Raw genomic sequence first — 24,996 nt, 5'->3', positions numbered from 1 at the left:
AATGTCCAGAAAAATCCGTCGTAAAAAGGAGGGGTCTTTTTTAATTATTGGGATTTTGAAGGTATATTTTCATCACAGCTAGGGGAGGCAACTTCTTTTTGAATGTTTTCTGTCAATGCTTAGCTCCACTTTCCCATTTGTTGTGAATAGACTGGCGGTTTTTTTTGCACCACCCAGACTTTTTGCGATTTCAATCGCGGTTTCACCTTTGTTGCTTTTCTCTATCACTTACTCCATCTTCTAACCTCAAAAGTTTCCGTTGTTTGGTCAAGGTCGTCATGTTTACACTTTCTTTCTTTCTTTATTTGGTGTCGTTTTCAACCACGAAGGGTTATATCGCGACGGGGAAAAGGGGAAGATGGGATAGAGCCACTTGTCTATTGTTTCTTGTTCACAAAAGCACTAATCAAAAATTTGCTCCAGGGGCTTGCAACGTAGTACAATATATTACCTTACTGGGAGAATGCAAGTTTCCAGTACAAAGAACTTAACATTTCTTACATACTGCTTGACTAAAATCTTTACAAAAATTGACTATATTCTATACAAGAAACACTTAACAAGGGTAAAAGGAGAAACAAAATCCGTTAGTCGCCTCTTACGACATGCTGGGGAGCATCGGGTAAATTCTTCCCCCTAATTACCCGCGGGGGGTATGTTTACACCACCTCGACGATTTAAAATGAAGACAGAGAGCTTTGACAGATCAAAGTCGTTATTGATCCTTTGGTTGTAGGTCAGTTGTCTAAAAAAGGAGGGTGTTGCCATTCGGAGGTTAGTTACAGCGTAAAAAGCATCCGTGCCCAGAAAATCGGTCAGCAAACGGATGGGTCGTTTTGGGAAGCTGGAGGGGTCGTTATGGGAGATTCCACTGTACCACACAATATAATATATACACATATATACAAACAGACAAAAAACATTTAACCGGCAATAGGTATTGCTTTAATTTGACATTCCATTAAATTTGACTTTGAAGCACCTGAACAAAAGCATGCACATTATAAAAATAAGACATGGCACTTGTAAACGGTTTCCTGAAATTTAACAGATAATTTGTTCACAGAAAGAAAAGGCTTCCATAAATTAAAAAAATACAAGCAGTTTCTTTGATAACAGCATTACAAAAATTATTACAAAATTGGCAAAAAAAGCTCACTACTAGGATTTCAAACATTAGATGTATAACACGGTCTGGTAGATTCAAGATTGCTCAGATACAATTGCTTATAAATAGAATTGAACCCATTATTTTGCCATGCACACATCTTGATCGTAGTTTTTGTTTTCATAAACAAAATGTAAAATTAAAAGTTTGGTCCATCAAGATGTTTATAAAAAGCAACAGAGAAAAAAGCCAAAGAACTGCCTACCCTCCTCCCTAAATAAAAAACAAAAAGCAAGATGTTTGTTTGTTTATTTGTTGCTTAACGTCCAGCCGACTACGCAGAGCCATATCAGGACGAGGAAGGGGGGGATGAAGGGGGCCACTTGTCAAGCGATTCCTGTTTACAAATGCACTAACCCATTACTTGTGTCCCAGCAGGCTTTAGTAAAACTAAATTAATACCTACTGGAAGATTACCAGTTTCCAGTATGTTAAAATAGGCTTAACCTATCTACTGCTGGACTTACATCAGAACACTAACAGATTAAACTATACATGAATCGCGAGACAAGCGGCAAGAGAAGAGATTTTTGGAAAAAATACAGGTGAATGAGCAAGAAGGCAGAAAAAAGAAAAGAATTCATGAAGAAAAAGAGAGCATGACAGGAAAGAGGAACCAAAAATCTACCTAACAGCAAACTAGAAAGCTCCTGCGGTTCCAAAAACAGGAGGGGCCTTTAATTTCATAACCGCAGTGCCCCACTGCGGGAAAAAAGCAAGAAAACCACAAATCCCACACATAGTCAAACACATCTTGTCGCAGAGAACATGCTGCTGAAATAGTTACTTACAAAAATATAAAAGTATAGAGCATATACGTATTGCATTGGATTGAACCCAAAAGGGGGACACTAACAATTAAAATGAGTCTTAAGAAATGGTGTTTTTCAAAAATGTTGCGAAACAGAACAAAGAGTTGACCAGGCCTGCTTGAAGTGCTGTTCGCATATCAGACTTATAACCAAATTTTCCCCAACTTTCAACGATTTTCAGCTGACTTGCACATTTGGACTTGTCCAGTCACCTTAATTGTTTTTCGGCTAGACCTAACCCAATTGGGAAGCGCTATAATAAAAGTCTGCTGTAAGTCACTAATGTAAAATCGCTGAGGAGTCCAGCATTCAGTGCTCAACTGAGTTTTCTAAATGCTGCTTAACCTAAATCATAACTAAATCGATGGGGCTGCTCACATGGCAGATGGACTTTTTCGCGACATAGCCAAAGCAACTAGGGAGCGACTTCAAACTACATTGTACTAAAGTTTGGGAAAAGGTTGGTTAAAAGTCTGCCATGTGATCCGCACTTAATACATGTACATAAAAAAATGCAAGCAACTGAGAAAAGCAGGGCAAATACATCTCTGATAACATGGCCCACAGTTATTCTAGCTATTTTAACTTATATAGAATCATAAAGAAAAATGTGACATGATCATATATATCAACAGCTCAAAGATGCCAATTGGACAGAAATATAATGCCAAGATGTCAAAGACTTTGCCAAATGTATACACATAATTATTTCTGCTTTTCCATGTTAACAATTCAAATACTCTTCCAGATTTAATCCTGAACTGCAATAATCTTGAAAGTAAATGAAGGTACCTTACATAACTCTGTTTTTGAGATAGTCCTATCATTATGATAAACTCAAAAATAATGAGTATTACACACTTATATTTTATTTACAGCAACATGCAATGGTATATATTACATGTATTTCAAACCTTAAAACTATTTCAAAAGTGAAGGAATTACAGAATTATGCCCTAATGTGTATAGTAATGAGACTATAATTAAAAATTGATGAGCATTCACTTTGTTCCATGCAATGAAGTGACAAGCAGAAGGAACACAAAAATGGCATAGCGGTAGATGTCAGAAAGCTCTGTGTACAAAAAACACACATAAAAAACAACCTCTTGCAGTGCTGCCCTTAGTTGTGCATATTTTGAATGAAAACTACTGTAAAAAGCAAGGCTCTGAGTGAAATACATTTTTAGAAATTTTTGAGCCTGTCTTTTTACATGTACTGTAATAGCTAGCACCTCATCAATTTAACTTGTTGGCAATGCCTGCCGCATGAGAGATGTCTTTAAATGGCATTTATTTAACCCAGAGGTGTGGTTTACACGCAATGCTGTTATGAGCAAAATAAATATAACATTTTTATCCACTCCATGAGAGAAGACATTCATATTTTCTATGATTTCTATAAGCCACACTGCTACCACTGTCTCATTGCCACTTGCCTTGTAGCAGTTAAACCTGTGACAAAAGTAAATCTTTCAACAAGAAAACTTCTTTAAGTGTCATTACCTACTTGCACTCATTCTTTTTCCGTGCTTCAAAACAGCCGACCAGTGGTGTTCATTCTGCTTCAGCTATAAAGTTAATCTGGAAAAAAACGATGCTTCGGCGGATGATGACATTACATGTATTCAGTTATTCCCTGGAAAAAACGTTTTGCAGCGGCATATCTGTTTTTCCGGGGAATAACTGAATAAATTCACAATCCACTAATGATACAGCTAGGCTGTTTACTCAATACAAAATGTAGATCTGTTTTCTTCATGTTCCCTGATTATGCCACACATGTTGAAATACTCTTCTAAAATCACAGATCCTTACTGGATTCATAGCAATAACAATTTGAGAAACAGTTTTATTCATGCGTGTGATTTCACTCATAAATTTTATATGTCAACGGATTTTAGACACGAATTAAAGCACGTGAAGTACGTAATCTCCTTGATCCTTTTCTACCCTCTTTGTAGTCATATTCTATAACTTTTTTTACAAAAACCCTTGACAACAACAACAAAAACAACAACTACAAAAACAACAACAACAAAGTACATTTAAGGAAGTGCCAGGAACCATATTGCAATTGAGGGAGCATATTGCAAAGCGGCAGCAGCCTTGCCCTTAAATTCTCAGGACATGTCATGGTGTAGTTTGAAGGCAGTGTACCTTTTGTTCACTCCACTCTCTTGAACCATCTCTTGCACACTGTGTCACCCACCTTGATTGACTGTTCGGGAAAAAAATAACGCAAAACCATGAGAGAATATAGGTGAATAAACACAGAATGCTTTGTGAATCTCTCAAATGACAACTACATGCTCAAAGTTACAACGCCTGAACATTTTGTTCTTTATTCTGCATTCTGTATATATATACATCATACTTCAGGAATGGAAACATTCCTTTTGACTCGCACCATTCTGATGTAGAAATCAAAGCCAAGACTTACTTAAGTCCCTTTCATTGTCTCATTATTTTTTGTACATTATATGTCAGCCAGTCCACAACAAAGACCATTAGGTAGACATACGTGAATGGTTTTTTTTCTTTTCTATAATTAAAAATTCCATAAAATAACTTTGAACATGAGGTAGATGTGGTCAATTCTCCTATTCTACCTCCAGCCCCTCGACCTCGCAGAAGGACACATCTTACTCTATGATTCCAGGGTCAAAAGAATGATATCTGCTCATCCAACCACATGTCTTCCTTGTTTTTTATCAGATGGTCTGCTGGCAGTTCCAGTTTATGTATCCATAAAAAAAACACATTGACAAATACTTAAGTAGCAGGTGACTGCTAAGAACATGAATGGTTGTCATGAAAGACAGAATGCTTTATGTCCTACAGGCTAAATATTTCGCCTCTTAAAGGTTATATGATTCGAGTTTTACGCCCTCACTGCTTTTGACGAGATACACAAGTGTATGCGTATTTAGGTGGTATCAGCCATCTGCACTTATGGCAGAATGACCAAGATCTTTCACGTGCCATTGTTTTGACACGGGGGCGGGACATGTCTTCCATCTCTGGGTCTTCACATAAATTTGACCCGTGTCTGCCCCGACCCGAATTCGAACCTGCGACCTTCCGATCATAAGTCCAGTGCTCTACCAACTGAGCTACCTGGCCCCCAAATGGTTGTCATACGGTGGAACCCCCCTTTTAAAGCTATGTTTCCATATAGCTATGCGGCGGCGACGACACGACGGCGACAAACACGCGATGCCGCTAGCGAATTTCGCTGTGAGTGTTTCGAAATTTTCCATTAAAAGCGGCGCGTCGCACATATGGAAATACGCGTTCTTTGTTACTACTGTTGCGATTGGTTTTGCCGCTACCGCCACCTCGCTGCAACCATCGTGCCGCCGTCACATCGCTATATGGAAACATAGCTTAAGACCTCCAGAAATCAGGTCTTAAAAAGGAGAAAATGGAGGTCTGCAATATACAGAGGTTATGAAAAAAAGTCACAGAAGTTAGAAAACAGGGTCTAAAGGGAGTGTGTCTTAAATTAGGAGGGGGGGGGGGGGGGGGAGTTGTTCACATGAAATGCAGTTTGATCTAATACTTAAACCCTCTGAAAATAGCTGAGAGTTCCCAAGCCTGCAAAATATCGTACCAGCAGCAATTCACCTTCCTCTGTGATTTCTCGTTCAGCGTAGTCGGGATACGGTACATCCACTTGTTCAGCTGGTGTGGGTGTGACCCTCAGCTTTCCGTCTTTAAATGTTGGCATGTTCTGTGAAATGAAAATGGGTGTGAGACAGGCTGGATGGAATAAAAATGAACAAATCACATCTTCATGCTGCAATATTGGGTGCATCATTTAGATTACTGTAATGAAACATCAGCCTGCTTGTAATGATAAAAAAAATGTACCATCATTCTTCTTTCCAACAATTTCAATGTCATTTGCACCCTTCATGACAACAGTATTAATTCGATCATAGCATAATAGATTATTAGTTACCTTGTACACTAAAGTTTGTTCTGCATACCTTGAATTTCTTTTTGATCATGGGGTTTTCTTCCACGTATTCTTCATCAAGTTTGAAGCGTTGTTCACTTTTCATGAAAGTGCTGTTGGTTGCAATGACAATAGTTCCATCATCCTCTACCTTGATATCATTTTCTGGCTTTGCAAAGCCTGCCATTTTTCTGATGAAAAAGTTGACACCTGCAACACACACACACACACACACACACACACACGTACGCATGCACACACACGCGCACACACATTTTTTTCTGGTTACAAAAAGCAAACAAACAAAACAATCAAACTGATTACTTTGACAAACTTGCAAGTACGAATACGAATACGAATACTTTATTATCTCATACAGAGAAATTTCAGTGTGGTGCACATTAAAAGACAAAACAAATAATAAGACAACAGATAAAAATACCATACGAAGCATACTACACTCGCGCACGCATATGTACACTAACAGGAATAGTAACATGATTCCAAATAGGTAAATTGCCGTCAGCTTTAGCTAAAAGTTTACCGCTAAAAACTATCATTATCACAGGACTAGATATGTCATTGAACAATATTTATCACAGGACTAGTCATTCGAGGGTTATCACACTCAGCATAAGGGTGCACATCAAAGAATATAAAAAATATTCATCACAGAAATCAGTGCATATGTTCACCGGCACACATACTAGTTTTAATTAACTTAGGTATTTAAAAAGCCAATTGACTTTGGAATAAAACTGTTCTTAGTTCTGAGCGTGCGGAATCTGGGAGTGCGGAGGCGACGTCCTGAGGGCAGGACCTCAAAGTGGTGAGCGAGCACATGACTACTATCCTGGATGATGCAGCGGGCCTTTCGCACCACACGTCGTTCATACAGCACAGTCAGTCCTTCCTGTCTCACCCCCACAATCTTACCACATGTGTTCACCACCCGCCCAAGCACATTCTTACTCTTCACACACAGACCTCCATACCAGCAGATGAAAGAGAAAGTGAGAATGGATTCAATGAATGAAGTATAGAATGTTTGGAGGATGCGGCTGTTGATGTTCAGACTTCTGAGCTTTTGTAAGCAGTAGATTCTTGACTGACACTTCTTGTGGATAGCTTTAGTGTTTGAGGAGAAATTTAGTTTGTTGTCAATGACTGATTTCGTCTGTCATTATGAAGTACAGTCTATAACGACCACCCCACCCAAGGGATTGACCAAAAGTAGTTATGGATGGGTGGTCTATGGAAAGGTTCACCATTTGGCAGACCTCTCACTGCACAGAGACACTGGCACATCTGTCATACTTCACACACACACACGCAATCCTCCAATTGCACAGAAACACGCTCGCATGGGTGTCACACTTCAAACACATGCACACACACGTGGAAGCATGCACAGACATACGCACACACACACACACTAGATTGCACATATATATACAGACACACACTGACACACCCCCCCCCAACACACACACAGACACACACACCCGAACAATTGTTGTAAGAGGTCCAGACAGGGGTTTATGTGTCATTCTAGAGAAAGGTGATGTGAGGATGCTTTGTTAAAGATTATAAGTGATTGAAGGAGGTAATGGCATCAGATCAGACAATAAAATTGCTTCGGGGCATACTTGACCTCATGTGCACAGGTCTGTCAGCAGCTCTGAAAAGAGAGTGGTTGGTATATGCAGTTGTGCTGAGAAAGGGACCGCACCCAGAGAGGTGGATACAGTGATCGAGTCTGCACTGTAATCTTAAGTGGGTTTGAGGAAATAATGTAGTTTATGCTTTCTTAAAGTTTGCAATGAAAGGATATTCCACAGTTAAAAAAACAAAAAACTTAGGTGCTTATCCATGACAGTAAGTTATATAGGACCGAAATTGAGTGCCGGCGGTCACGTTAGACAGGTGGTCTTTATGGAAAGGTGATTTGAATAGTAATACCCGACGGGGATCCTTTGAGGTGGTCGTTATGGGCAGGTGGTCGTTATGGACAGGTGGTCGCCAGGGCAGGTTTGTCTGTACCACGTATTTGCAAGCCTACATGCACACTTCAGACAGACCCAGTGCACTAGCATACTTGAATCTAAACTAAAACAGCTCATATCGGGGACATTGGACAGACACATGTTTAGACAATCATGCAATGTGTGCATGACAGTTGTATGAAGAATTGCAATGTCTGCAAAATTGCGGCTCAATCAGGTCAGATTGTCCGTGCCAGCTGCTGATTTGAGAACAGACACGCCTTCTTTTTCACAGAGTGCAAGAAACAAATAGCTGTCTTACCCATTGCATTCATGAAGCCATCAAAGTTTTCACTTCGGTCCATCTTCCATTTTCCAGTGAATTTTTCCTTGATTTCGTCTGTCATTATGAACAGTTTTGGAATTCCGTCGTTACAGAATGTTTGGCGTCTGCTTTGTCATCCCCCAGTTGCGTCGTCTGCTCTATTTACAAGAGAGAGACCAACAAGTCAGGGCAAGGTCCATTATTGGAAAGGGGAGACAGGTTACATAGTTTGACCCTAAAACGTTCATATAAACATCTGTACGGGATGAAAAGACAAAAGCATTAGGTTGACTTCTAAATCAAACAGTAAATGAAGATAAAAGTTGAATTCATTAGTATTTTTCAAAGAAAGAAGCGCTACATGTTCCGGATAAGAAATGATTCCACCCCTGTAAAGAAAGTGCACCGTTACAGTTGTTGAACTCTCACCTCTGCCAGTCTCACATTTTCATCGACAGCGCCTGACATCGTTCGCTCAAACGATTAACTACAATATTTAACAAATGTATTGTTTGGACAAATGTAGTTTGTTTGATTATTTTGAAGGAAGAGTATGGTGCCATACAGGAATGATTAGATTTATATATTAATTCTTTTCGTATGGATTTGACACAGGTGCGTAGATACAGTCACATGACACAACACGAGACTTGAATCCGCCATGTTTGTATAGCTTCACGACCGCAAACTCAGGAGGTGGTCAACTGGTGAGGTTCTCGCGAACTCACATAGATTTTCGGCATGTGCGATGACGGAACTAAGCTATCAATCCATAAGAACTGCAAACCAAGCAAGAGAAGCAGTATGTATATATATATATATTCAGTGTAATATCTGGTGTACTCTCACATTGTCATTGAGTTTGAGCTCTGGAACTTTGGATCCCCTATATGATATATCTCTCTCTCTCTCTCTCTCTCTCTCTCTCTCTGGATCTGGATCTGGATGTAGTACATTGCAGTAGCCAATAATGGCTGTCGTCGCAATGGGCGAGAGAGCGCAGCGTGACGGAGTTTAAAAACTTTCTATACATGCATGCCCTTCCAGGTTGGTGGTGTCAACTGCTGGAATTTGGGCAGTGTTTAAAAGCAGGATAAAAACACCTGGCGGTGCGCCTATGGTGGTGGGGCCCTGCCAACACCTGATGTAAATGTGTTGGCAGTTGCTGAATGTACCACAGAGTCTTGTAGGCGGTTCCATTCAGTCGGCGTCCTGACAAAAAAAGAGTTTCTATACGGTTCAGATCGGCTATCCGGAATTTTGAAGGGTCTCGAGTTGTTGTAGACTCGCTTCTCAACGGGGTTTTCTGATGTGCACCCGTAAAACTTTGTTGATATAATTTTCCGCTTGGTCTTATCTGCGGGGGTGAGGAAACTTTCTGGGGGTATAGCTGGTACTTGTCCTCCCGTTATTTTATATAGCATTGTCAGGCGGAGTTGTTTGCGCCGATCTGCAAGTGTGGGTAGGTTTAGTCGCTGTAGCATTGCTGTGATGCAGCCCTCTCTCTCTCTCTCTCTCTCTCTCTCTCTCTCTCTCTCTCTCTCTCTCTCTCTTTCTCTCAGACAATGGGGTGAGGTGGGGGGGGGGGGGGTAAGGAGGAGGTAGGAAGGAGGGCGAGTTAATGATGCTTGTTAATCTGAATAGTTTGGTTTTTGTTTGTTCTTTTGTGTGATAGATCTTATAATTTGTACCACTACCAGAGAGACTCAGAGAGTCAATTAGAAGAATTATCAGCCTGCGATATTACTCAGGGCCGGACTAGGTCACTAAAGTACTAGGGGAGGGGGGGGGGGGGGGGGGGTTACAGATGGGGTCCAGGGGGCAAAGCCCCCTTGGTGGGGGTTCCTTGAAGCTGAACGTTTTTTGATGTTTCTGGGGGGAAAGGAAGCTTCTCCTTGAACGAAAAAGGTAAATTCGACAGCAAGCTGAAGCTGTATAGGCAATGAAGAAGAATTGAGATTGTAAGGACTCATACTTTTCATCATAAAAATCGTTGAAGGAAAATGTCTTGAGGGGGTGAGAGGTGCAATTTCTCCTCGGATTTCATGATGATGCAGATGCAACCCCCCCTCCCTCCCCCTCAAAAAAAAAAAAAAAAAGCGTTTGGGAGGTACATGCTTAAGCCGGGGGGGGGGGGGGGGTGTGTTGCGTAACCCCCCCCCCCCCCCCCCCCCCTAGTCCGGCCCAGTTACCCATTTTTGATCGCATTTTCCATATCTGTTGTCATGTTTTTGATAAGCAAACATTCATGGGTGAAAGTAGCCCGTCAATTGACTGAAATCCGTCAATCTGAAAATAAGTCTGACGGAAATTCCGTCAATCCGCAATTTTGAAATTTTTTTAAAATTTTTTTTAAACCAAACGAAACTACTTGCGGAACGCGTTTTCGAACTGCTATAGTGAACCGGCTGCAGTTTGCCCGGAAACGGAAGCGCTTTTGCCCGTGCTCGCGGTAAACCCTGCAGGTGAGGTTTCTTCGCTTTCGGATTCGCTCTGCATCACGATAAAAAAAAAAAAAGTTCTCTCGTGTTTTGGCAGGCATTACGAAGTGGTGACACGATTTCTGCGACAAAGATGCCGGCTTTGACGGAAAACGCACGGACAGATCTTATTGATGCTGGTCTAGCCAACAAATGGCGATGGGACTGGTTGGAGTTCATGAAACTAAAACTGTGTGTGATAAGTTTGGTGCTTGAAACTCAAGTGCTTTTCCTTGAGAACTTTGCACTATAAGAGATGCTACTGCTTAGTTGCTACTTTGTGCAGTGCTACATCATGCTGTTTGCATGTGTGACATTCTGTTTCATCATTTCGTTCAATGCCTATCTGGCAATGTAATATTTCGAACTTTTATTTCAGTTGTTCAGTTGTTCACTTTCTATTTCATGTAGTATGGCTGTTGTCAATGTTAATTGTTATCAATTGTGTCGTTGTGTTGGAAGATGCAAGTGTGAAAGGATACACAAGAAAAATGATTACTTCTGTGAATTGTTTTGATTTTGTTTACCCTTTTTACCATATCATTAGAATCTGAAGGTATTTTTTTGACCTGCATGATAGTGTATTTTTTTGCCAGGAAAGGCCACAAAATCACAATGAATAATGCAAACATTCGTTTTCGGCCGGGGGGCTTCGCCCCCCTGGACCCCCTAACGGGGCCCTGCCCTGTACCCCGCCAGGGCCTGGGCGGCCCCTGGACCCCTGCCTCAAAAATTTTCAGTCAATTTGATTTTCCTAGGTTTCACCCATGAACATTGATTGATGATCCTTGCATTCATCTGTCTGAGAGTGGCACGCATAGTCTGATAGACATGCATCTATACCTGTCAGTGTCACAGCTGATCTGTGTTTCTGCAACCACCCATGCCTTCCCATCTCCCTTCCCATTTTGAACCAAAACCCCTTTTACAGTGAATTAAAACCCCCCAAAAGGTTAGGTAATGGAATGTTGTATAATAGACAAAATGGCATCTTGATATTATCAAGGAGCTAGGTCCATTTTCTGTATAATCTCAGTTTTATTTGTTTGTACACGCGAAAGACCCTAGAAGTGATCGTTTCATTTTAATTATAATTCATTTAATATTCCATTAACTTACCTTTTCAGTTGTTAGATTCTTAATTTTGGAACAATTGGCAGCTTATCTATCTTGGATCAATCCCTTTCGCAGTGGCAGAGAGAAAAATCCACTTAGTCAGTGAAGATAATTTGCGCAGAAAGGGGAGACGCAATTTGAAGCTTTAAAATTAATTCCCACTAAATAAATTGTAAAAGCTTGAAAACTGTTCCACGCAAATAGCATAGATCTGTTCAGTTGTACTGATGTTTTGCGTGTGGTTAATTGAAAACAATGTGATTGGTCAAGTTTCTATGATGGAATTTTGTTTTGTTTTGCAAATTGCAGGATGAGGTCAGGACAGATTCAAGGAAGAAGAATTTGCTGATCCTTGTTTTAAACTACCTGAATGAAGAAGGGTGAGGCAAAGTAAACAGAATAATCGGCGCTTGTTCACATAGACACAGACAAACAGGCACATAAACACACACATAGGCAACTATGTTTACATCTTAACTTTCAGTGAATAGTAGGCATACTGAATTGTTTTAGTGTGTTTTCTGCTTCAGATGTTGTTGTTTATTTCAGATTTGACATATTTTTACTTTTGTAAGTCACACAGTTTATTTTTGTACAGCAGACTTCCACAAACTCGCGGTCTTTGGGGTCCAAAGATTTTTGATCGCGATATATCCGATTCGCGATGCAGTTTGGGGTCCAATTAAAGGGAAGAAACCGCGGTCTCTTCTGAGTCAGAGAAAAACACGGTTATTTCCCTTGATGGTCACAAAAAGCCTGTGAGCGTCACGTTGGCGTGTGTGCGTTTGCCGTGTGAGTGCATGTGTGTGTGTGCGTGTATGTGCATGCGTGTGTGTGTGTGCGCGTGCGCACACACGGCTGGCATGTGGTTGTGCTACAATGTTCATGTGTATGTGTTACTGCGTTTCTCGCAAGTGTGACGCTTCTGTTGGCAACTAAGTTCTCAAAAGATTAACGTTTTCTTTTATCAGCAGATGACGATTTCTTTTCTTTTTTCTCCGACTCATACGTCGTCACAAACTTGCTAGTTAATCAGACACAGACAGACACAGACGTACACTGTACGCGTATAGCGACTCACTGCATGCCTGACTAGATTGCAGAAGACTGAAGCGCAGTTTAAACACTTGATTGGCGCCTGTGGCCACCCGGACCGTCTAGCAGAGATCGCAATTAGCTGGACTCCAGTGTTCAACTGCACGCCTGACTGGCCATACTGACTGGTCAGACATTTAACCTCTATAGGCACGTGGCCAATTTGACGATACCGATCGTGGCATGAAAGTTCTTGACTGAGTGGGGCACGTGCGCGTGAAAGGTTTGTTTTTCTTTTGTTCGCAGGTCTCGATCAACCCGTAATGTACACAACCTGAAAACACACACACACGTAGAACACTATTTGGAGAGACTGAGGGAGAGAAAGAGAGAGAGACTGATAAGATGAAATGACAATTTACTGCATGATGAAAGGCCATCGGACCCAGAGAGAGATAGCGTGGTTATGATAGAACATTTTTTCATGATCTGTATTATTTTTTGGCCTTTACGTGACTAATTTTGTAAAAAAAAAAAAAAAATATATATATATATTTATTTTTTAAAGGTCGGTCCTGTTTTTTTCGGGGTCCAAGAGGTCTCCGCGATATAGCCGAATTTGCGATTTAGTGGACCGGGAGTTAGTGGAAGTCTGCTGTATTTGTGTTTTCAATTTATAATTAATACTTGTAATGATAATCATTTGATATCATGTGCTGCTTTTGCAAAAGGTGTGTCTGGAGAATGATAAAATAATGTTTTTTTCAACAATCAGTTTTTGTTTTGTTATGCACACAGTGTTATAATGTTAATTGTTATGCACTGGCTTTGCTGTTTCAGTTATATTGATTCCTCCCAAAGTTTGGCCAGGGAGACCAACATTGACATCAGTCGCTATGAAGTCTGTGATAATATTGACCTTGAGACCATCCTTATGGAATATGAATCCTATTACTATGTCAAGTTCAGCAAGTATCCCAAGCTGACCAAGAAGCTGACACAGAGTGGTAAGTTCAGATAATAATTGATGGTGTTAGCAAGAGGGGATGTCCCGTTAGCTATGCCTAGCACTGTACGTTGTTTTTTAAACTATGAAGCTTTAAAATGGTCACATTTCTGGCTGTAATGGCCAGGTTGATAACTTCATTGTATCTAGGTTACGGTAAAGGTAGTCCACGGTGCTCTGTGTGAGATTTCTTGGGAATTTCTGACTTGCACTGAGGGCTGTCAGTGTGACTTGCTGGCACTCTTCACATGAAAGCAGTTTTTGTTGAGCTCCTGATTCACAGCTACCTGAACAACTAAACACATGTTTAGTTTGTGCAACAAGCATGCCCTGGAATCAGATGGGCCAGAAATCACAGGCAGGTAGACAGATGGTGTGCTCATGTGCATACATTTGTTCACATTTATGAAGGTGTGTAAATTGGAGTTATATATCTGCTGTACATAGATAGTTTTTGCAATTGTCTGGTTGACTGTGTTGTTGATTGTTCCATTGTAGAATGGGGTCATAGAATGTCTTCTACACTCTCACTCAGTATTGTATTTTTTTCTGTGACTGTCTTTGGTTGAAAATGAATTTGTGGTAACTTTCAGTCATGGCTGTTTTGTTTTTGGTGTGTACTTTAATTGCTAGAAGCATCGCATCATTGCTTTTAGCTTCCAATTCACAGTGTTATTAAAATGACTGAACTGAAGCAATTCTAAGAACTTAATTGCTACTGCTCATGGCGATGTCATTAAAATAAAGCTGAGAGAGCTGACACAGGGTGTGTTATCACTTCCGCTGTTTCAGGTGTTAAAGCTCACAAGAATGCCCCTACCCTTTTTATTTTTCAAAGAACGTGTAGCACCATTACAAAAAGTTTTTAAAATAGCATCTACACACCAGCCTCGGTTCAATCCCATCCCCATTGCTATTCTGTCTAGAGTTGCAATGTCGGTTTTAAATTTATTTTGGTCAAAATGAACTGCATGGTAATAAAACTGTTATTTCTACTATGCTGACTGTTAGCCAATGATAATGGACATGTTTCGTAAATGATATCCACATGAGCCAGCAGGCCAATATTGATATTACATTTCTTCGACATTACATTTTCCTCGAGGAAATGTAATATCATTTTCGAGACATGTCTGTTATCATTCGCTAACAGTCACCATATTAGAAATAACTAAATTTTACAAATTATGCTGATGTATATCATGCATCATATTGTACAAGTCTACGTGCCTCAAAATATGAAACCCTGAGCCCTATTTTTGTTGTTAACCCTTACACTGGTGCAAATCTGTAACACATGTTATATAGCCACTGGTGAATTAACAGAGAGAAAAATAAAGAAAAACGGTCATATAGGTTTTCGCATCCATGGGTGGTAATCGGAACCGACCAAACAGACTGAGCCAGTAGCACGACATATGTCGTGACAACCAGGTGACAGGATAGTAAAGTAGCGTGACATATGTCGCGACAACCAGCCTAAAGGTTAAGTGGCTTACTAGGAGTTATAATGTGTTTGTGTTTGACTCTCTGATACGTATGAGGCTCTTTCTTTGTGTTCTTGCAGGTTTTCCAGGTATCAAAAGTAAATGTTAGTTCCAAGAGTGTTGGTGTTTAGTTTGATATTCACACTTACTTGTATCCCCTTGTTTGCAGTGCTTCTGAAATAAGAACGCATGCAGTTGAATCTTCTGTGAGCATTGATCCATATCATGTAGCCAATTCTTGATGTTATCCGGCTGATTTTTTCAGCTTCGAAAAACAAAAATGTGGTACATGTATTTGTATAATGGAAACTGCCCTGGTGACCTGCACCCCTCAATCATGACCACCTGCCCATTAAGACCACCCCAAAGGATCCCTGATGAAATTTATTTCTATATTATTCACCTTTCAATGGGGACCACCTGTCTATAACGACCACTTTTCGTTCGACCCTTCGATGATTGTTATAGACAGGTTTGGCTACAGGATCATTTGTGTTTTAATCTTTGACAGGCTGACTGCTCACAAAGGGTTCGACTGTAGGATTAAGTTAGAGTGCTGTGGTCCTTGATTTTCTTGTTCAATTTAGAGATAAAAAAGGATAAAGGCCTTTTACTTGTAGATTATGTTTAGATTGTTATATATATATGAGTTGTTCTTCAGTACTGGTGACAGAAAGGGGGAAAAGTGGTCAAAATTCAAATCTCTAGTTTTGTTTTTGAAATATTGCTTTTCATAAAGCAGAAATACTGTAGTATCTGTTGTACATAAGAAAAAATCACTGGTTCACATGGTTCCTACATAATCTAACTTTTAAAGCTGGTTCTTGTGTGTCTGTGTGTATGTTTGTATGATGACGATAGGACCCGAAACGGCTGCACGGACTGAGACAGGAATTGCAGAGAATGTTCTTTGCCACTCGAGTCGTGTCATAAGGTACTTTTGGAATAGCAAATTTGAAAGGATTCTTCAAAAAACGGCGGAAAACATGATATACCCTCTGAGCTATCGAGGATCCTCCCCGTCTGGGCTGTCGAAACATGGTCTTGTTAAAAGACATTTTCAAATGCGGTTAACGGGGAGATACACTCGAAGCACATTTAGCGAAGTTGTGTTGCCAAATCATCAAAGATCAACATTTCACTACACGGATCGATGCACACAGTCGAAATAGATGTGACTTTCACACGACCGAAGACTACTTACTAGCAGACTAGCAGACGACAAGATCTAAATATTTAGATCAGTGTAAGAGCAATCCGTTGAAGAACAGTTACTCCGCTTATTCGTCTTCAGTTAAGCTTATTTCCCCTGCCATAAGTTTCCTTGCAGATCTGCAGTCGCGTAGTGAAATGAACTAGTGTCATCGGAAGATTCTTCTCAGTCAATGATCAAAGCACAGTAAGTTCTATGCTGACAAAAGTCACTTTCGGACAACACGACGATTGACTTAATTTATGAGCCCAAAGGTAACAATATCGACAAGAATGTACGCATTTGACATTAAATGAAACATTCATAGACAGTTTCCAACTCACCAGATCTGCCAAAGAGCCGTCATTCGTGAAAAAACGATGATTTTAATCAGACAGGTATCGGAAACAAGCCTTGGTCACCTGCGTTATTCCTTCCAAGGCGACGTGACGGCGCCACATTTGTTTGTTTATGGCTGTTTATCGCGAAACAACACAGTTGAAATTTGTGTGTAAAATACCACAAATTTGTGGTGAATCAGTTCGTCATCTGCGTTTCGATTGTAATTAAGTCAGATTGGAGTTACTTTGAATCGAAGGCGAGGGTAACCTGCGTTATTTGTGGGACATCGTGAACAAATTTGATTGCAATATTTTATACAGAAAGTAAATTTCAATGATTCTGGCTCAGACTTGTAGATCTGTTATGCAGTGTGTTGGTAGTGTATCTGCTTTTCTGCTATGAAGCTCATTTGGAGTGATACGCTGATCGAAGTGGGGTACCCTATGTGGGACATCAGCCGTATGCAGATTACGCCTCAGAACACTCTCGCATTTCACAAAGACAACAATAATTTGCAACATTTAAAGAACTGCATCAGTTTTATTAGATACTATTTCAACAACAACAGGACAAACACGACTATTATCAACAACACAGAACGGGAGGTAAGTCTTCAAAGACGCACCAAGTGTGCGTTCCCGTTTTTGGACGCCATTTTTGCTGGCATTTTCACAGTAAATCTTAATATTTCCATATCTATTGAATGATTTTGGTATTTTCTTTGATTGTGCCGATTCTCCTATCTCTCTGGCATGTACTGGGTGCTTTGTGACCAGTTTCTCCCCTAGACTGTATTGAAAAATGCGTCCGTGTGAGCTGACCCCCACTTGTGACCAGTAGCAAAGAACAACTCATATATATGTATAATATCTGCAATTGTAAAATTCACGTTGGGCTTCTTAAACCAATAAATTAGATCTGTAGAACACATTAAGATCCAGTTCATTCTTGTAGAGAAGCCCAGTTTGTACTGTTTTTGCCAGTTAACACCATCGCTTTTGAGCACTTTACAACTTCTTTGTAACCTAATTAGCTCTGAATTGCTGTTACCCTTTTTTCAAACAAGATTTGGAAAGTGTGTACAGAGAAAAAAGAATGTTTAACCTTGAAAGATAGAAATACTGGGGCAGTCTTGTGCTAGTTGCAACCTCCATGGAGGCTCAGACCAGCAATAAGCTTGTGCAAGAGGCTTTTGAATTTTGAATAATTTTTTTTTTATAGATAAAACACATCTCCTTTTGCTGCATTTTAACACAAATGGGAGATAATATGGGAGTGTAGATAAGCGGTACAAAGTTACTTTACTGAACTAAAGAAATATACCAGTATAAGGCTTGTACAAGTCAACACCTTTGCTTCACATGTTTTATCTGTGTTAGCATGAATTTGAAATTAAGACATTGCCTGCTGATTTTGATGAATAGGTCACCAAGTTTGCTCTATGTACAGGCTCTTGCATGTTGCTGAATTTTTCATAACAGCTTAATTATTTTATTGGCTGCTCAGTATCTGTGCCTGTCAGCAACACTTATTTGAATTTCTTTTTCACATTATTGCCTTTACAATCTTCAGAGTTTTGAATTTTTTTGGGGGGAGGGGGAACGGAAAAGGGAGAAATGCGGCCATTCACTGATTCTAATTGCCAAAACACCTGTTGAATATGCTCTTCTTGTCACTGAGTACTCTACTTTACCTTCTATTTCTTTTATAAAACGTTTCTTCAAGGGTCTCTTGTCTGGAAACTTTGTTGGTGATGGGTAATTTGTGAATCGATTATTTTTAGAGTTGGTACAGAGGTTGTGTGAGCTGAAAATATTCTGAGCAACAAAAGGAACACAGATTCTCTTTAGAAATAAGTTTAATTCACATTTGAAAATCACATTCCCAATAAACCTGACATCGAAATGAATCGAAAGAAAGGTGAGATGTTCGTATAACACTGTGCTCGATATGGTATAGTCTATTGTTGTCACGGGCAAGGCAAGCCTCGCCGGAAGGACATTATGGTGTGTGACCTTAACACAATCGTTGGCGACAGCCTGAGCCTGGCATTGGCGCATCATAGAGTGGATGAATCAGTTGATATGATTTCCCTGACCAGGACCAAGACTGCTGTCTGAAAGTTTGGTTCAGACCGATTGCACCCCATAGCATGGCGCTTGTTCCCCCCTGGGCATAATTACTGTTCCATGATGCACCTCACCTCTTCTTCTCCACACCCTCACGCGCTCATCAACATGACTGACGTAGAATTTTTAAGGGCTATCATGAGTAAACAGAATGTTTTTTTCATTGCCACTAGTTCCAGTTATGTCATTCTAGGCCCATTGCTAGCTGGATTGAATTTTGGAGGGGTCGCCCAGTCAGTCTTCATAGCGCTGTATGGCCATTGATGGGACTTTGAGGGTTCCCAATGGTGTTCCTGTCTGTGACAGTGGCTGTATGGAATTGATCTCTACAGTCTAGAGACCAAGTGTTACTGTCTGGCATCTGCCTCGAGAGTCCGAGAAAATTGTCCATCATTCTTTTTGCTGCGATGCCCGCAGAATCCCTCCGCATGGTGGTGCTCTCACACACCTCATACGTAGGTAATAGTCGTTGTCACAGGATCTTGCGGTCTTTGTGAGATCACGCCAGGTATTCCACTGCATTGCCTAACAGCAGTGCTTCCTGTGTCAGCCAGCAAAAAGTTCCTGCATGTCTGCAGTAGACAGTTGACAGGTGCTTGTTGAAAGCAGCTGACGCAGCTTTTGGGACATCCCCATCATGCAGCTTTAAGTTGACCCACTGCTCTCTCTGGTGTTGTGCTGATGTCAATCTTCAATGGGCATTCTGGCTGTTTCAAAAAAAAGACTGGCAGTTACTATGGTCTCTTTTGATTGCTAATGCGTCAGTGAACAAATCTCAAACAACAGGTTTTTTCCTGCTCCCCTTGTGCACATTATGTGTTTTTCGTGAAACCTGATTGTCCCATGTGTTGAGGTAGTCGCAGCATTGAAGTAATTACACAAAGGCTTCGTTAAGAATGAGTTCATAAAACTTCTGTGTTTTGAATATTCTCACTCTCAGATTGTTCGAGATTTTTTCAATTAAAAATTGAAGAATTATGTACGTGTTTCTGTTGTTGCTCGGTATAATACAACATTTTGGAAAATTCTCAATCATGCAAAGGTCATGCATCTTTGGCCACAAAACTGAAGAAAAGCAACTCTTTTAATCTCAGCTAAAGATAAAAAATCTGTTCACATGCATGCATGTTGAATAGAAAAGCTATGGTGAAATAAAGTTTGTTAATGATGTCTTGTTAAGTTTTGTTGTTTGTGTGATTATGCATGCAAAGATATTTTGCTGTTCTTATAGGTCATTTCACATTAAGTTTATATTACAATGTAGGTTGTTTTAGCACATCTAAGTGTTTCTGGTGCTAATTACAGTTCTGCTTGTACAGTTATATTGCTTTTTAATGTTTCTTTATCCCATTCTATTCACAAAACAATGAATAATACACATTTTGTATGTAAGAACTAAGTAAAATAGGATGAAGAATGAAAAATGCGAAATTATTCTTTGCAAATATTTGAATATTGTTTAAACGAAAAGGGATGAGACTGGATAACCAGCATTGAGAATTAGCTCTAGGCAATGTTATAAAATATGATTGTGTCAGCTATTACATCATTGTAATTTAAATGAACAGCTGTTTGAGTATTGTGCACTGAGTGACCTTAAATGTATGTGGTTTTTGACTCACATGCGAAGCAAAAGTGAGTCTATGTACTCACCCGAGTCGTCCGTCTGTCCGTCCCGGCGTCCGTCCGTCCAGAAAACTTTAACGTTGGATATTTCTTGGACACTATTCAGTCTATCAGTACCAAATCTGGCAAGATGGTGTATGATGACAAGGCCCCAAAAAACATACATAGCATCTTGACCTTGCTTCAAGGTCAAGGTCGCAGGGGCCATAAATGTTGTCTAAAAAACAGCTATTTTTCCCATTTTCTCTGAAGTTTTTGAGATTGAATACCTCACCTATATATGATATATAGGGCAAAGTAAGCCCCATCTTTTGATACCAGTTTGGTTTACCTTGCTTCAAGGTCAAGGTCACAGGAGCTCTTCAAAGTTGGATTGTATACATATTTTGAAGTGACCTTGACCCTGAACTATGGAAGATAACTGTTTCAAACTTAAAAATTATGTGGGGCACATGTTATGCTTTCATCATGAGACACATTTGGTCACATATGATCAAGGTCAAGGTCACTTTGACCCTTATGAAATGTGACCAAAATAAGGTAGTGAACCACTAAAAGTGACCATATCTCATGGTAGAAAGAGCCAATAAGCACCATTGTACTTCCTATGTCTTGAATTAACAGCTTTGTGTTGCATGACCTTGGATGACCTTGACCTTGGGTCAAGGTCACATGTATTTTGGTAGGAAAAATGTGTAAAGCAGTTCTTAGTGTATGATGTCATTGCTAGGTTTAGCTGAAGGTCAAGGTCATGTAAAGGTCAAGCATGTGAGTTGTATGGGCTTTGCCCTTCTTGTTGATGGTTACTTTTGAGTATAAGGTTCCGATGGTGTTGAGAAGAACTATGTACACAGTTGTGATCAGCTTTGCCTGCATGGTTTTATCGGAATTTTAATTTCCAGCTGGCGACAGGGGAAGATCACTCCCTGGTAAACACGCTAGGGCCAACAGGTAGGTACTTGCAGTCTTTGGTTGTTTTTGATTCCTGCTTTAAGTAGTCCTTATCTATACGTTTTTTTGTTAGATATTTCTCTGATTTTGTTGTTGTGTGTTTCAAAAAACATTTAAAGTTGTGACAAAGTTAAAAGATAATTGGTAGAAATTGAATTATATCACATTTAGAAACGGTGTGTGTGAGATGTGTAAATGCTAATAATGGGTAAGCCTTCAGTAAACTTAAAATACTGTTTAATGACACTGTATACATTTGATTGATATGTCTGAATACTGTAGGAAACGGTATGAGTATGAATGGCTGAGTGTGGAAATACTGATGGTGACAGGTTATCATTCAAGATCTCGTCTCCCCCTACCCCTTTTCTGTTGCAAAATATTGACTACAGTGGAACCCCCCCCTTTTTATTAAGACTCCCCAATTTATAACTCCCTCCTTTATAAGACCTTGTTTTTTCAGAATTTGTGTTCTTGACCTCTGTAAAATTATCCCCATTTTAAGACTCCTAATCCTCTTTTCTCAGATTTTCGGAGGTCTTAAAAGGGGGGTTCCACTGTATACTTGATTTGAATTGAAAGTTTAATTTCAAGAAATATTGTGTCAGTTCTTGTTTCTCATATTTAAGAAAAGTCATGGTTGTTTTCATTTTTAAATTTGATTCCACTTTCCTTTCAGTTGTAATTTTCTAATTTTCTCTCTCATGTTTTGTTACCTCAGTGATCTGAACTTTTTGTCACTTCAACATTATATATACATTTGTTTGAAAATTTTACCACTAATTGTAACTATCATTTTACTCATTATATTAACATCACTAAACCGTCTGATCATACGTACATTTCACAGCTCTGTGCATTAATTTATGTCTATAAATTGCATGTTAATGAAATTGAAAGCCTGCTGGTTTTTTTTCAATTAAATTTTAGCTAAAACTGTTGACTGGATTTATCTTGAATAAATGTGTTTTAGCTTCTTGTGTTTTGTCTTTTTTGAGTTATTTTTGTGATTTCTGCCTTCTGTGCAACAGCAACTTTGCTAGTTTTGGTGGAAGGCCAAACAATACAAAATAAAGTTTTAAGGATAGAGCCTTGGGATAGAGGTATTAAAATTGATCTGAGTATTTATAAGACATGTTTAGGCTATACACCTGTCGTACGTCATGTCTGGCAAGAATATCGTTACATGTAGACACCTCACATAGGTTTTGTGTTTTTAAGCATTTTGTTCTGCACATGCAGGTAGTCGGTGGCGTGTCTGGCTTAAAAAAAAAAAGTCACTATTTGCTAGTCCATGTAGATCGATCACCAGGATTGATAACTAGCTTTCATGAGGGACTGTTTTTTTCCTCTGAGGATCAGCTTTCTTGTGATCAGGCTCTCATAGTGTTTAAACACCCCTATCTTTACACATGGGCATGAGGATGAAGCCAAGATGACAGGAAATGTCTTTGATGGGCTTGGAAAACGTGGCCACATACATGCAGGACAAATTTGTAAGAGCTATTAAGTGGCCCTGTTGATGATGCATGCCAGGTATCCTCAGGGTCACCAGTCCAAATTTTGTTAAAGAAATCCCCCCTAGGACATACATTTACTCAAAATCAACATCTTAAAAAAACAAAAGCAGTTCAGGAAAATGACTACAGTAGTAGAGACTGGAAAAGGACTATCTGTTGTTTTTATTGTCACGTCATCAAACTGGAATCCACCTGAGCAGCCATTTTCATTCTCACGTTAATGTCTCTATAAAGCATGAGCTGCAGGTGTGACACCTAATTGCTATGAGTTTCAGAGTTCTGAAGCTCTTGTGTGTCTACGTGTTTAATTATGTGTGAATGTAATTTTTGAATCATAAACTATGAGCTTTGTGCACCGCATGTAGTTTGTGCAACTGCATTTTGACTTGGTTTTGTCATTTTCAGCAATTAGCTGTGCGTGATTAGTCTGCATGGAAAAGTTGGTGTTGCTGAAACAGACAACTGCATGAGTTGCTAGCTGCTCATTTGTATGCATAACCATTAACAAAAATACTGTGTGTTTTTTGTGTAACTCTGACCCCTGCATGATTAAAAAAATAATGAGTAATTCATGAATTTTGGACTGAAGACTTTAAACTTTACTTGCAATTGATAAGAATTGTGACTTGTATTTTTTGTGTATTAATAAATTAAAGGCTTGCTGTGAAAAGACATATATGTCTTTTATCCTTTCAAAGTCAGACATTTTGTCTTCAAAGTTAATTTTGTTCCTTCATAGGAAGTCAAACAAAGTGTGAATCGTTCTTCCTGATACGATAAAAGAAAGTTGTAAAAAGTTTTGATTGACTTGTCCAGAGAATCTTGATAGTTTCTGATAGAATTGAGTTGATAAATCCAGGGGTCGACAAAGTTAACAGAAAATAAACAGTATGCGTATTGCATCACAGTTCATTGTTCATTCTCTGTAGCATGGCTTGCTTTCTGTCATCTTCTTTCTTGTTGTTTTTCTTCCTTCGGCTTGCAGTGTAAAAACAAATACTCCGTCCCTTCCCAGAATCCCCCTTACCTCAAGGCCACCCAGCCCTCCCCCTGGTGGACGACCTCAATCTGGTCGTGGACGTCGCGGTCTCACTTCATCCACGCGCAAAGCCTCGGCTGCTGTATCTATCAATGGTCCACCGGTGGTAAGTCATTTGACTTGCACAGAGCGTGTCCTCTGATGGCATATACCACAGTATATTTGATGTTTGTATATGAAGGGATTTTTAATCTGCGCTGTCATTTGAGGAATATTGATATATATATATCAGTCATACCAGGATGTGAGGGTATTGAAAGGTCTTTCCCCCCCTCCCCTCCCCCCCCCCCCAAAAAAATTTTTTTTAATTCAAATTGACTTGTAAGGTCATGGACTATTTCATAAAAAAAGTCAGTTCTTTTCTTGCTTTGGTTTTTCTTAAAGCTGTCTAGCTTAAATTAGAGTAAAGATTATTACACTCATCTGAGAACCAGTAAGGTAGTTAAAAGAGTATACTTCTGCTGTAAGATCAATAACCGAACATCTCAAGAAATAGTTCTGGCCACTGCATCCAAGCCCAAAGGTATATTTAGTCACATCTATGAGACTAGATGGTAAATTCAGGAGGTTGAGAATTAGCTTAATGTAACTAGAAAAGGTTTTCCTATGTATGTTGATCAGAACGGTGCACTGACCAATGGCAATATGGATGGTCTGTCGCTGCAAGGAATGACAGTTCACGGTAGCAATGGCATGCACGGGGCACATGCAAACCCTGAGAACCCTGCAGAACCTGTACAGAAACCACGCAAAGTGAGTCCTGCATTGTGCTACATGTGTGTGTGTGTGCATGTATGAGGGTGTGTATTTGAGAGAGAG

At 39.7% G+C, this 24,996-nt stretch overlaps 2 protein-coding genes across 10 annotated transcripts in view; one reads left to right on the top strand and one right to left on the bottom strand.

Annotated features, from left to right (window-relative positions):
- Positions 1-922: 922 nt before the first annotated feature.
- Positions 923-8,425, bottom strand: LOC138978283 (cellular retinoic acid-binding protein 2-like). 2 transcript variants are annotated; one of them, XM_070350971.1, is made up of 4 exons: positions 8,252-8,425; positions 5,976-6,154; positions 5,611-5,716; positions 923-4,201 (listed from the first exon to the last, which is right to left on the bottom strand). In XM_070350971.1, exons 1-4 carry the CDS (start codon positions 8,334-8,336, stop codon positions 4,185-4,187), a joined length of 387 nt encoding a protein of 128 aa, XP_070207072.1. In that variant the 5' UTR covers positions 8,337-8,425; the 3' UTR covers positions 923-4,184. The 2 variants fall into 2 exon arrangements, with proteins under 2 accessions (XP_070207072.1, XP_070207065.1); XM_070350964.1 differs by having other exon boundaries at positions 5,597-5,716; positions 8,252-8,422.
- Positions 8,426-8,890: 465 nt separating this feature from the next.
- LOC138978350 (katanin p60 ATPase-containing subunit A-like 2) overlaps positions 8,891-24,996 on the top strand; it is a 39,184-nt gene continuing 23,078 nt past the window's right edge. Inside the window, exons 1-7 of one of the 8 annotated variants that reach the window (XM_070351083.1) lie at positions 8,891-9,056; positions 12,160-12,230; positions 13,726-13,892; positions 15,459-15,476; positions 21,570-21,618; positions 24,124-24,283; positions 24,799-24,930. In XM_070351083.1, coding sequence (XP_070207184.1) covers positions 9,003-9,056; positions 12,160-12,230; positions 13,726-13,892; positions 15,459-15,476; positions 21,570-21,618; positions 24,124-24,283; positions 24,799-24,930 — 651 coding nt within the window. In that variant the 5' untranslated portion in view covers positions 8,891-9,002. Of the gene's footprint in view, positions 9,057-12,159; positions 12,231-13,725; positions 13,895-15,458; positions 15,483-21,562; positions 21,619-24,123; positions 24,284-24,798; positions 24,931-24,996 lie in introns of all 8 variants that reach the window. The other 7 variants (XM_070351101.1, XM_070351074.1, XM_070351109.1 and 4 more) reach the window with 7 other exon arrangements.

This window comes from Littorina saxatilis, linkage group LG1 (genome assembly GCF_037325665.1).
Source record: "Littorina saxatilis isolate snail1 linkage group LG1, US_GU_Lsax_2.0, whole genome shotgun sequence".
Classification (NCBI taxonomy): domain Eukaryota; kingdom Metazoa; phylum Mollusca; class Gastropoda; order Littorinimorpha; family Littorinidae; genus Littorina; species Littorina saxatilis.
Note: the sequence above shows the minus strand (reverse complement) of the source record. Positions and strands in the feature narration are given on the sequence as shown.

What these genes read in the sequence shown, in the direction of transcription:
- LOC138978283 (XM_070350964.1), bottom strand. Translation starts at nt 8,336, where the DNA reads ATGACAGACGAAATCAAGGAAAAATTCACTGGAAAATGGAAGATGGAC. An exon ending in TGATCAAAAAGAAATTCAAG is followed by an intron (nt 5,717 to 5,975) that starts GTATGCAGAACA and finishes TTCATTTCACAG; the next exon opens with AACATGCCAACATTTAAAGA. An exon ending in AGGAAGGTGAATTGCTGCTG is followed by an intron (nt 4,202 to 5,596) that starts GTACGATATTTT and finishes TTTCCCGAACAG; the next exon opens with TCAATCAAGGTGGGTGACAC.